This window comes from Camelus bactrianus, chromosome 12, assembly GCF_048773025.1.
Source record: "Camelus bactrianus isolate YW-2024 breed Bactrian camel chromosome 12, ASM4877302v1, whole genome shotgun sequence".
NCBI lineage: Eukaryota > Metazoa > Chordata > Mammalia > Artiodactyla > Camelidae > Camelus > Camelus bactrianus.
Window position 1 is genome coordinate 53,188,834 of NC_133550.1, and position 13,686 is coordinate 53,202,519.

The 13,686-nt window shown below is 43.4% G+C and overlaps 1 protein-coding gene across 1 annotated transcript; it reads left to right on the forward strand.

The window, feature by feature from the left end:
* The first annotated feature begins 302 nt into the window (after window positions 1–302).
* PHLDA1 (pleckstrin homology like domain family A member 1) lies at window positions 303–2,523 on the forward strand. Its single transcript, XM_074375380.1, has 2 exons — window positions 303–1,549; window positions 1,995–2,523. The coding sequence occupies exon 1, from the start codon at window positions 318–320 to the stop codon at window positions 1,521–1,523; it is 1,206 nt and encodes a 401-aa protein (XP_074231481.1). The 5' UTR covers window positions 303–317; the 3' UTR covers window positions 1,524–1,549; window positions 1,995–2,523.
* The last annotated feature ends 11,163 nt before the right edge of the window (window positions 2,524–13,686 follow it).

Here is a 13,686-nt window from a genome sequence, read left to right on the forward strand (position 1 = left end):
CGTTCCAGGCAGTGCCCGGTAGCCGTACCCACCCTCGCAGCCCCATCACTTTCTGAGGCTGTCAGCAGAGAGCCCCGCCGGGCCAGAGAGGCGGGACGGCTGGGGATGGCCTCTCTGCGCCCTCTGCGCGTCGGCATTCTTCGCCGGGCAGTTGGGGCGCCCTCCGCTGTGGCCCTGGGCGGAGGAGAGGAGTTTCCGGGGCTCCGGTCCCCGAAGCCATCCCGGCCGGGGAGGCGCGGAAGCGAGTGGGCGGCGAGAGGCGGAGCAAGGGCCGCGGGGGGCGTGGACGCAGCCGGCTTTGGAAAGGCCCCAAGTTAATGAGGCGTGCGCCGGCGGCAGAGCGCCTTTCGGAGCTGGGCTTTCCCCCGCGGCGCGGGCGCCAAGAGCCGCCTTTTCCGCTGGGTGTCACTCGGGGGTGGGGAGGATGGCCCATTCAAAAGCGCCGCGAGGGGGCCCGGCCAGTGCCCTTCAGTGAGCGCTCGCAAGAGGACGGCAGAGGCCCGGCGTCTCGCAGCTCCGGGACCTTGTGGCGCATCAGGACGCGGCTGCCCTGCTGCCGGGACCCCGAGCCGCCGCCGTCGCTCTGCTTCCTGCGCGTTAGCCTCTTCTGCGCGCTCCGGCCGGGCGGCCTCGGGAGCCGCTGGGGCGAGGACGGCGCGCGGCTGCTGCTGCTGCCCCCGGCCCGGGCGGCTGGAAGTGGAGAGGCCGAGCCGAGCGGCGGCCCCCCCTATGCCGGGAGGATGTTGGAGAGCAGCGGCTGCAAGGCGCTGAAGGAGGGTGTGTTGGAGAAGCGCAGCGACGGGTTGCTGCAGCTCTGGAAGAAAAAGTGCTGCATCCTCACTGAGGAAGGGCTGCTGCTCATCCCGCCCAAGCAGCAGCAGCAGCAGCAGCAGCAGCAGCAGCAGCAGCAGCAGCAGCAGCCCGGGCAGGGTCCGGTCGAGCCTCCCCAGCCTGGAGGCCCCGCTGTGGCCAGCCTCGAGCCGCCGGTCAAGCTCAAGGAACTGCACTTTTCCAACATGAAGACTGTGGACTGCGTGGAACGCAAGGGCAAGTACATGTACTTCACTGTAGTGATGGCCGAGGGCAAGGAGATCGACTTTCGGTGTCCGCAGGACCAGGGCTGGAACGCGGAGATCACGCTGCAGATGGTGCAGTACAAGAACCGGCAGGCCATCCTGGCGGTCAAGTCCACGCGGCAGAAGCAGCAGCACCTGGTGCAGCAGCAGCCCCCGCAGCCGCAACTTCAGCCTCAACCCCAAACCCAGCCTCAGCCTCAGCCCCCGTCCCAAGCCCAGCCGCAGCCTCAAACCAAGCCGCAGCCCCAACCCAAGCCCCAGCCTCAGCCTCAGCCCCAGCCCCAGCCCCAGCCGCAGCAGCTCCACCCGTATCCGCACCCGCATCCTCACTCGCACCCGCACCCGCACTCGCATCCGCACTCACACCCGCACCCGCACCCACACCAACAACCGCTCTCGCAGCCCCACGGCCACCGGCTTCTCCGCAGCACCTCCAACTCTGCCTGAAGAGGGCAGCACCCGGGCCAGACGAGGTAAGGTCCCGGCAACTCGGCTACCGAGGGCCGTTCGGAGGAGTGGGGCTCGCGGGGCGGGGTGGTGGGGAGTGTTAGGAGTAGGAAGCCGGTTCACGAGTTCGGCTCTTGGGTGGAAAAAGTAAGACATTAATCTAAGTTTCTGGGAGATAGAAAGAAGTGAAGCAAGCTGGAACCCGGAGAGGCCGGGCAGAGAGAGGAGGGTGGAGGGGACGCCTGGGGATCGCCCGCCCGCCCACGCCGACCCGCGCGTGTTCAGTGGTGCGCACCCAGCGACGCCGCTGGCCCTCTAAGTGTCACCAGCGCCACTTGACTGTGTCTGGGCACTCGGGGGAGCCACCCAGGTGTCTTTCTGAGCGCTCTTTGTCCGCCGGACAGGCCCAAAGAGAACTGGGTCTTGGAGGATTGTGAGCCACTTACTTCAATCCATGTCATTTCTTTCCAGGTTTTGAGGACTTGAGGAAGTGGGACGATCACCCTTCTATTGTCTTCACTTGGATTGAAAACAAGTCTCCCCGCCCCGCACCAGATCAAGTAGTTTGGACATAAACCGACTGATAACTTGAGATTCCGCTTCGTTTTCTGCATTCTCTTTCTTCATCACAATGCAGGAAATGATTTCGAGTCCAGAAGGCTTTATTTATGAACCTTTGAAAGGATCTTCCAGTATGGTGGACCTTCTAGGAGCGATCATGTACTGTAATTTTATTTTAATGTATTTTGATTTATGATTATTTATTAGTTTTTTTTAAATGCTTATTCTAAGACATTTCTGAATGTAGGCCATTTTCCAAAAAAGAAACTTTATTTTCAAAAACCTATTCCGTAGTAAGTTCTAATCTTGGAAAAGAAGGAAGTAAAAGGGCGGTGGAGGGGAATACATTAAGAATCCATTCATTATTCCTAGGGCATTTTCAGAAGGTCTGACGCTTCATTGTTGTACCAGGTGATTGAAATTAAACTCTGTGATATTACTTTTTTTTTGAGACTTTTTTTCTTAGACATATATTTTGTGTAGAATAGAAGCTTAAAGAACCTAAACGTTCAGAATTGTGTAATTATAAAAATCTAATTGTTTTTCTGAAAGGAAATCAGTAGTAATGATATCTAATTCAAATATTTAAAACATAACCCAACTGTTGGCAAAATGATCATATCCTGAATATATGGGAGGGCTAGGTCTGCTGTGGGAAAGGCCTTGGTTAGCTCATCTATGTGGGAAGGGTTTAATAAGGAGTTTTCAGTGATTTCTGAGTATAAATGCATCAGGAGTTTCATTTCAAAAAACATAGTGGGGGGGAAAGAATTACTGCAAATACTGAGAGAACATTTGTGCTCTTATCCACAACGGAGATGACCCTTCTTCAAGAGCTTTGTACATTTGCTGTGAACCACATTTTCTGATCCTTGTACTTTGTTCTAGAAGCATATTCTAGAATCTCCTAGATTGAAATACAGTTTGTAAATATTTCAAAGGACTTGAAGTCATAGATTTTTGTTTTTATCCTGAGATCAACATTGATCAGAGACACCAATGGTTTTGCTTTTTATTGCTCTTTGAGAAATCCAAGGGTTATATGTTTTGTTGTTAGGTTAGCTAAACTCGGAAATTGAAAAAGGAAGGACTGGATAAACAGTGGATTTGCAGTAAGAAAACAACCCCAGTCTTGTTTTAGCAGCTACTTGTTCAGGAGTCTGGGGAGGTTGGGGGGAGCGGGCGGGGTGGGGGAGAAGAGGATGTGCTTTTAAAGGTAGAACAAACACTCTTCTGTGCTAAATCAAAAGGATGGTCAAAATCCACAAAGGCAGATGCTACTTAAGTTTAAAAAGAGCCATAGATGCTACCAAATCCTCTTGGGGCTGAAAATCACTTCCTATCTGCACGGCTTGACTAACGGGTCTCTGTTTTCCATTATCTTCTTCGCAAAGTCTTGATCAGTATTTTTCCAGCTTCCAAATTGGAATGGTCAGTATGAAGCCACTGCTAAGTTCTACAGTTGAGAAACGAAAATAGAATTTCATGCTAGAGATGTCTTTATTCACCTTCCATCTAAAAAGGAGTTTCAAGGTCAAATTAACTTTTCAGTGCAGTATTTAAATGATAATTTGAGATCATAACTTGAATCCAAAAAGTGGCAGAGGATAATAAAATTCAGGCAAATGGCAAGCAAGACTTAAGCGGACCCCCACTTTCAGAGGCTGACTTGCAGTTATATATATATATGCATATATGTGTATATATGGCAGGAGTTCTTAAGTCAAGTTTGGTTTGACTTCTTTGGAAGTACAGCTGTACTTTTTAATAGTGCCTCTTTGTACTGTTGTTTTAATATATGTGGGTCATATAAGCCCAACTAAACCAAGCTTTTTTTTTCCAGATGGAAGGATTTTTCTTTCAAATTCTTGAGTGATAAAGTAAAATCCGTACCAAATACTTTTAAAATTAAGATTCATGGATGCTTTTAAAGGCATTTGTATGTTGTTATCTTACATACAGTCTAGGTAGCATTGTCCAAAAAATATATATATATAATATATATATATATACACATATAATATATATATATACACATATAATATATATATACATACATATATATATATATGCACCCAGGCTCCCTCCTGGCTGCTGGAATTTTTTCTTTCTCACAATGGCCATGGGTCTTAATGGCCACCAGAATCATGGTTCCTTATCTCATCTTTCCACAGCCCTTATCCTTGCTCTGCTGTGATATTTACATTGAATTGACCATCTTCCTGGCTCAATAGTCTGAACCCTTTTTAGAATCCAACAGTGAAACCTCAGAAATTAGAAAGGAGAGGAGTAGGATGGTTTTTGTTGTTTAACACTTAATATAGTTTAATAATTTTTCCAGAACAACAACAAAAAATGAGCATGCTTAACACTACTCAACAGAAATACGAAAGCAAATCGTTTAATGTGTCGGTGGCTTGATTTTACCTGTAAGAAAATGATACAAACCACCTAAGGTGTTATGAGGCCTGACAACTCACCTTCATGGAGAAAGGTAAAAATACTTCTTTCAACCCAAGAAAGGGAAGAGGGAAAGGGCAGGTCCAATGGAAAACCCACCCCTTAAATAAACATAAAATGGAAAAAGTTGGAAAATGAATGTCCCATCTGGAAACGGAACATTTTGTCTTTGAACTTGTGTTGGCACCAAGCCTCATACACAGTGAGCTCAATAAGTATTTGTTGAGACGAATGAATGAAAGAAGGAAAAAATGTCTAACTCCCAGCACCCAGGAGGTGGTTTCTCTTGCCTCACACAGTGCTTCCTTTACTGGCTCTCATGCCTTTCCTTGAGAACAGCTAATCCTGGGACAGGCCGTGCATCGTGACGAAATTCCCTGGACATAAACTTCCTTAGCAGAAATCCACGCAGATCTGCGTATGCCCTACAGGGAGTGCTGAGGTCAGAGAGTAAGTGGTGATAAAGGGCCCTTTCACAATGGACATGTCCCTCATAGAGGAACAGGGATTCTCTCATCATGCAGAAATCAAACCAACTTTATATTTCTTTTCACATATTTTTTCAATGGAGGCAAAAAAAAAAAAAAAAAAAAAAGCCAACTCTTTGCTGAAAAGAGTTCCTCTTACACGTAAACACTGTTAGGAACTCCGGATTAAGTTGAGAGATCTGTTTTAATTTTTTTTGCTCTTATATACCAAACACTCTATTTCTTTTTAAAGGCTCCTTATTTTAAATTCGACACTATATGAGTTTGTTGCCAGTGTGGGAGTTCAAACACATCACTTGTTTTCTGTCCCCAGGGACGGTGACTTGGCTTTAGCTTGGATCCAGGTGTGTACAATGTCATGTTCAGTGGCAGATTTGGAAGAGAGCTTTAAGACTTGAATGCAACTGGAGGAGGATGGGCCTGTGAGCATTCATTCTTCTCTTTTTTTTTTGGAAATGTCAAATGCATTGGTTTTTTGCTTTACCAATAAAATGCCCTCAGCAGAAGAAAACTTAAATTTGGGAATTATAGAGCTTGTTATTGAATCCATCAGTGATTCTTTCAAGAGAAATACACCTGCTTACCTAAAGTAACCTAAGATGTGTTAATTGTGGAATCGCTTTGGATGGGTTTTCAGCAACTATTTTGTAAATTCTTGACACAGTTTAAAGGGGGAATTTTGATCTGCAGTGCTGAACAGCCAATCTAGATTTATATAAGATTGGATGACAATGTGATTGCCACTTTGTTGGCAGGACGTCTGCCAAATGAAGTATAGGATTCAGAGTTTCTTAGAAAGGGCCTTATTGTCCAGTGAAGGAAGCAGAGGACTGCGGACCATTAGAAGCAGCTGCCTAAAATTTGCATAAAAACTCCTACCTGCTCTGAAGCTGGCCTGCTGGTGATCATCTGGGTGGTAGGGAAGCAGATTTTAACAACAGGTGGTCCTTCCAGATCACTGTATTTATTTTGAGAAGAAAGATAAAATGACTGTTTGTTACATTTGCCTGTCCGCCTTCTGCTTAGAGTTTCAGTATATGCAAGTGCCAGGTTTGAAAAGCTAGCATCACCATGTACTGAATGCTTTGCAAACTATCATGTTGGTGAACTTAACGGTGTGGTCATAATTTGTGTAAATATGTCTCTTAAATGATTCTGGAGAGATGTGATTTATTTTTCACATTTTCAAAATGCATTCCATTTCAAATAAAGTATCTGTGGAGATGACTGACCTGTGGACCTGGTGAAGGCCCTGTTCCGCCAGAACATGCACTATGTGTTCCTGTGGGAAAAGGGTTCAAAAGGGCTTGGCCATTATAAGGGCCATGACCATTCTGGGAAGAAAAAGACCATTTTTTGAAGTTGGAAATTCATTTTAAAAAATTACCTGGGCATTTAGAATATAGCACATAGAAGTTCACTCAGTTTTTTTGGTGAAATAATTATTGCTTCTGGAATGCTAATGAATTTGAGTTGAATTTTTCCATAGTGCCCAGAGGACAAGGACTGGTCCCTAGTGAGTTAGCTTGGAGCAATTCCCTCTTGAGTCCCAGAGGGATGTGAGTCTTCCTTGGTCCCTTGAGAGGGTGAAGCCTTGACTGTAAGAGAATCATCTTCCAAACAGGTGTCTAAAAAGCTTCCTGTTTTTTGTCTAGAGCAGGAGACTTGATTCTTTAAAGGAAAATAGCATGACTTTGCTCTCCAAGGGCATCGAAAAGTCTTTAAATCTCAGAAGACTTTAAAATAGGCAGTTTTTATCTCAGCCTAGTCTTACATTGACATTTTATTCCTCCACCATTTTTTGCTTTGTTTTGAAAGAAATGAAATTTGAGAAGACAAACTACTGCCATTGTGAGGGAACTTCAGAGGAACAGTGTGAAATAAATATATGGGTAGGTGGTAACGTAGGGTTGGTAATAGCCAGGATTTGTGAGTATTTGTGTGTACATGGGTTCAAGTCCCAGTTCCACCACTTACAGGCTGTGTAGACTTTGAGTGATTTAAGCTCTTGGAAACTCAATTTCCTTCTCTGTAAAAGAGAGTTAATAAAGGTACCCACCTTCTGGTTATTGAGAAGATTTAATAAGTTAGTGCATGTAAAAGCGCTTAGAACAGGACCTGAGATTACTATGAAAGGAAACTCCCATGAGTTAAGGCAGATAAGCAGGTTTGGGAATCATTATAACTATATGAATATATAACATATGGTGTTGTAAAGCTATGAATTGTATTTTCTGAGACCTCAGCACTTCTTTTAAATGGTAAGAACGGTCTGGTGGCAACATCCTTGTTTTTTTTTTAAAAAGCCATTATTTATAACATTACTATTTTCATTTGCTTGTCACTTTTCAGTCTTGGTTCACAGACTTATGCATTTTAAGCGAGTTACACTTGAAATACTCATATCTGTGTCTGTAGAGGATGCTGTGGTGCTCCGCCCAGATTGCCACTTCAGGACAGAGAGGGTACTCAGTCCCCAGGTTTGGGACTGTTGGCAGCTGTCGTACTGTCAGTGAGCCCTATCCTTGGAATTGTCCTCGGCTTTGTCTCAGGGAGAGCCCCCTTGCCCTAGGACACAGCCCCTCCTTGGAGGTGGCTCTCATCCAGTGATTGGTCTGTGGGGAGTGGATATAGACCAGGCTCTGTTATCTCCAGTCAGGACAACGTAAAGGGCCACCCCAGCTCCAGCATCCCGTGTAGAATTGGCTGAGGCCCGTCTCAACAGTGAGTTGGCTTTGTAGTTCAACTCTCCTTCTCCCCAATCCTGTTTCCTTCGCTCCTTCACGGGAGAGGTTCCCAAGAACGATTCCCCTTCCTCCCCTCTAAACCTCCTGCAGTCAAATCTCAGAGTCTCAGAACCTGTTTCTCAGGGAATCTTGTCTACAACCGTGTGTGTGTGTGTGTGTGTGTGTGTGTGTGTGTGTGTGTGTGTGTGTGTTTCTACCGCCACGTTTCTGTAGGAAGCCTGGTGATGTTGGAAGGGGGACCTATAACATAATGATTAAGCTTATGCTTTAGAGTAGTTGCTCTCAACCTGGACCAATTTCCTCTCTCAGGAGACATTTGACAATGTTTGGAGACATGTTTGGTTTTCACAACCGGTGGTAAAGGTCAGGGATGCTTCTAAACATCTGCAGTGCACGGGACAGTCCTCCATAACAAAGAATTATCCAGCCCAAAATGTTAATAGTGGATGGTTGAGAAACCCTGCTTTAGAGTCAGAAAGTCTTTATCTTACTGAGTTCCATTGGGAAAGTGATTTAGTTTATTTTAGCCTTGGTTTTCATGTGTGAAATGCAGGTGATGATTGTACCTGTCTCATGGAGTTGTGAACCCCAAATTAGTTCACATAATGAGCTGTGTCACTGTTCCTGTCACAAATTAAGCATTCAGTACATGGTGGCTATCACCATCATTATTATTATTTAAAGTCATAATTTTAATGAGAGTGTAATATCCCACTGAGTGGATGTACTGTTTCATTCGTTTGCCTGTTGTCATCTTTTTGCTGTTATCAGTCCTCCTGCCATACGTATCTTCATGCATACATCATATCAAAAAGAGCATGGACTTGGATTCTAATTCTGACTCTGTTTGGTCTTGTGATATTAGGCAGCTCACTTAATCTCTGAGCCCTAGTCTGCGCATTTGTAAGTGGGAACAACAGCCCTGCCCTCAAGGAGCTATTGTAGACATACGTACACTGAAGTGGCAGTGAAATCTACATGAGTTCAAGTCCTAGAGCCACCATTTAACCACTTGACTTACAGTGAAGCCTTATGTAAATGAAAACATTATTATCTGGATACCATTTTAAGAGGGGTTAGATATTATATCTATATATTTATTGTACCTATGTATCTGTATATCAATATAGATCTATGTGCATCTAATACACATGTGCATTTTCCAATCCAAATAATTTGGACTTAAAAAATAGGATGTGATCACAACTAGAAAAATAGAGTCAAGTCATCCCTAGTTTTTTGGAGAACTTGAGCCAACTTTATATTCATATTTAAGTGGAAGGAATCATATGAACACAATATTGCAACTGTCTAGAATTATTGACACAGGAAAACCTGAGTGACAGACTCACTAGCCATATAAATCTACTCAGCAAGGCGTTCTTTCTTGCTTTGTTTCTTTCTCAAAGATCCTGTTGGAAGCACTCAACACATAGAAAGGCAATACATGTCATGGTGTGGGTGTCCTCGACCCCTGCACCTACTTGCCTACAAAGTGAAGTTGAGTTATCAAAGATGGTGCAGGTTGGGGCCAGAGGACTTCGGAGATTTAGGTGATCTGGGGTGGGCTGTTGATGTAGGCAGGTTTTCTTGGTCTGAGGGTTGTTCTGAATCTGATTTTATTTTGAAGGGATTGTTAGAACCTGAGGACAGAGAGGACCACTTTTTTTACCCCTTGATACAGAGTCCCAGTTGACTGCTCTGAGACACAGTCATCATGGGAGTGACTTGCTCTCTGCCAGACATTCACCTAAAGCTTTGGAGGATTAGTTAGACGCCGGAAACGAGAACTTGAAAAATTAGTTGACGTGGTTGTGTTGCAAACTCTCAAACCCTGCCAAAGTCATTTCTGATGGAGTGCTTTAAGACCAGACATCCTGTGCTTCTGAAGCCACTGATAAGTAAGTGTTCAACTATTATACAGAAGGGAACAGGAAATGACTCTGGAGGAGATTCAAAGTTTTAATTATGTCACTGTCCTGAAGCTGGTAGTTCATACAGTTCAGTTCCTACTGAAGCTGACAGTTCATTTATTTTGCAAGTATTTTGAACTTTGCTGTAGCAAATTCTACTGAGTGGTGAGGCTTACTCTGTCAGGGCTGACTCATCACCTCAAAAGAGCAGACTGGCTTTGTGAGTCATCACAGTCAAAGAGGCCAAACATGTAACAGTTTTAGGCATACTCTCTTTCTAGTTTTTAGCTGCTGAAGGGATGTTCATTTCTACAAAGCTTGGCTGAAGTTTTTAAACATGTATTTTTAAACATATATTTTAAAGTTGCCTTTAAAGATGCTTCCGAGTAACCCCAAGTATACATAGATCTGTGTGAGCAGACATCTACGTGTATATATACATATATATGCATATACATGGCTCACGAAGGTGGGTTGGTCCTTTTTTGTTGTCGTTGTGGAGCTTGATGTCAAAGGATTAGAAACTTCACTGAGCAGAGCTGGCTGCCCCAGAGCTTTGAGCAGCCTGCTTTGAGGGTCAGTCCCGCCCCGCCCTGCCTACACCTCTATTACAAAGCAGTGGTCTGCGGTGGTGCCAGATCCCCTTTATAATTTCCTGTCGCCCAGTTTCAGCACCACCCCTGGAGGGAATGGCTCCAGTCCCAGCGGGAGAACAATTCAGGAACTTACTCTTTAGTTTCTTTACAGTAAAGGAGACTCTTAAGGTCGATAACAGTGTATGAGTTGTGTTTGTAGGTGTGAGAGTGAATCTGAGTCTTGCCACAATGCACTGGCTCATTGTAGAGTAATTGTAATTATTGTCAGGGGTTCTAATTAAAATCCCAGATACCTGGAAAAAGTGCCTACTGAGAGGCCTGACCTGTGTGGCTCCCTCAGCAGCTTGTGGACCCTGGTTTGTATTTGCTTTCTCTACTACGGTAGGCAATAATCCCTTTTCTCTAATTCTGTACAAATGGTGAGTGGAGATCAGAGCTGAAAATAGAATTTTAGGAGTTTAGACAAGGTCTCATTTAACCTTTCTCTTTTTACAGAGAGAAAAATAAAGCTAGAGGGGCCAGTGGCCTTCCCCAGGGTCATATAGCCAACGAAAGTCAAATACAGGATTAGAAGCTGAATGCCAGCTCCCTTGGTTCTTAATGAATGCTGTTTCCACTGTAACACCACTTTAAGGAAAGTTATGTAAATTCAAGATGTTGTCATTCTTGCAAATAATCACTTGAAATATTCAGACATCACATCTCCCCAGCCCAATATAAATTTTTACTTAAATTATATAAACCATCTTACGGGGTTTATAGATATTGAAAATAAATTATTTAACTCTACTGTTTTAAAGAGTGAATTGTGACTTAGACCTTCCAAATATAATTTGTGTGGGTTAACAGAAATCTTAAGCAAGAAGAAAATTCATGAAAGAAAACAGATATATATTTCAAAATGGACATATTTAGAATACAGTTGTTAGACTATATTCTTTTTCAAAAATGTATTGAAAATTATTTATTTAGAAACTGGGTTAAAAAACTGTTTGGAATTTATTTTATCACCTGGCTCCTAAAATATTCATGGAATGTTTCCCGTGTTACTAGTCAGGGCTCTCCCCCTCCACCCTCCCCAACTCTTGAAATTATCTCTGGAGCTGAAAAATGTTGAAATGATTTGACTGTTTAAACAGTTACTTGAGGGAATAGCTGACTGACTTTTCTAGCCTCTCTGAGTAAGTGTCAGGAGAGATACTCCCTGAAAAAGGTTTTGTAGTGGGTAGTAGATCCATAAGCATCCACGAAATGCTAATAGGTGGGGAGGTTTGCTGTGTTGCTGCCCTGCCAAGGAATTAGGTGAATTTAATTCACAAAGCCCAAAATTCAATCACAAATAACAGTTTATGACCTCCCTAGGACTCAAAATACCCCAAACTAGACAACCTGGAGCAGAGTTCAGCATTCGTAACTTTTAATGAGATGACAGGGAGGAAAAAAGGAGAAGGATCCCTAATAAGTGTACGTACCCCAGCATCCTAGAAGCAGGTTTTTAATTCAAAATTAGGTATGCGCCCCAGGTGACGCCATTATTTCCTCTTACATAAAATGACCTTTGACAGGGCTTCATTCATAGCACTTGGCTTCCTCCCGGAGTCACAGCATTTGTCACAAGGCAGCGGGTTGCCTGCTTGTTCTTATGGGAGTGATGACTGGGAGGGCTTGATAGGGGGTGATGCTGACAGCCTCTCTCGGCTGCAGATTGTCAGCATTCCTGACCCGGGCGCTCCAAGAGCCTGGGAAAACACTTTGATTTCAATGTGGCTTTTAACAAACAATATCCAGTTGAGCCAAATGACTGTGTAAAATAGGTCCACAGAGCAGCTTTTGTGGGATTAGCTGGTTCTCCGTGCCCCTAGACAAATTCATGATAATGTGCGTGTCATAATCAGGGTACCCACTTATTGGTATGCATTTAATTTGACAAGTAAAATCAAAATCCTTACTTCAAACTTATTGCACAGAAATGGACATATAGAACAAAGGTGAGAGACCGAGAGTGTCTGTGAATTCGAAACATGGATAGAAGCAGGTATGAATTGGAAGGGTGTGAATTGTAAGGGTGAACGAGAGGCTTCTACCCTCCCGATGGGCAAAGCAAAGGGTGGTCCAGGCAGGCCTGGGAAGGGAAGAGATCTTGCAAGAAAATGGATGGGAAAGGAAGGTATTTTTTCCAAAGATTCCTTTAATTCATGCTTTCCCCAAATATCAATGAAAGTTTCCCTTTTTCTCAGCGTGTAAAATTCCTAAGGAACTTTAAGGGTTTAGTTGGTTTCTAACAAGTAATTAAGAACACCACTTTTTTTTTTAAATGGAAATTATTTTAGAGGAAAAGGGGAGGGAAGAATTAAGCTTTCTTCTCTCTTTTAAAGGCTTTGTTTCTCCCCTAAATGAGTCTCTGGAAAAGGAAATAAACACAGAATAAAGTGGAACTTCTGTGAGTTTTCTATAGGCTCAGATCTCTTAGGAAATACTTTCTGTAATTTGACTTGAGTTTGAAAAGTTAACATTCATCAGACTATTTCTCCCTAGATCCTAACCCTAAAATGAGGAGTGTAAGACACGGAGGCAATCATCCCTCTCCCACAGGGCTGACATTAGCAGTTAATTCAAGGTACATAAAGTGCTTAGACCAGTGCCAAGTTCATAGCAAGTGCTCCACAAAGGACAGTTACACTAACAACAATGGAACAGCTAGAGGCGTGTAATGGGACACAGAAGACAGTTTTCCAGTCTGGACGCCAGACTTTCCACATTTTTTTTTTTTTGCACTTTTTTTTTCTGTAAAAATGATAATGTTGTATTCATAACACACCATAACAAAACTGATTGCTAATTCAGATATAAATGAAACAACACAGACTTTAAAATATGAATTAGGAAACACATCCATGTAAAAATTGGAACTATTGCCTCAGGTTTTATCAATTATTGATAAGCCTGATTCCACTCAGCAGATTTAATGAAAAAATAAATTTAAAACTATCTTTTCTGTAAGTATAAGATGGCTTTTAAAACTTATGTGCAGGGCACAGTGGCAGGCCTGCAGGGGTACAATAAGTGTAAAATGTGATTTGCTTTCCAAGAACTTACATCTGAAGTGTGGGGAAGATAAGATATAATCCTGTTGGGGGGGGGCCGTACTAATCATAGTACCTCACAGGGTATTAGTAATAGTAGTAGCAGCAACTAACATTTATCTAGTACTTACGAACTGCCAGGTCCTACACCACATGTTTTATATGGCTTATTTTATTTACTTATTATAAAGATCAGCATTAGATTTGACTGTATATAACAGGTAATTCCAAAAAAGTGTATTAAGATAAAGATTTATTTCTCTTTTATGTAAAAGAAGTCAGAGACAGGTGGCCTGGAGACAGTATGGTGACCTT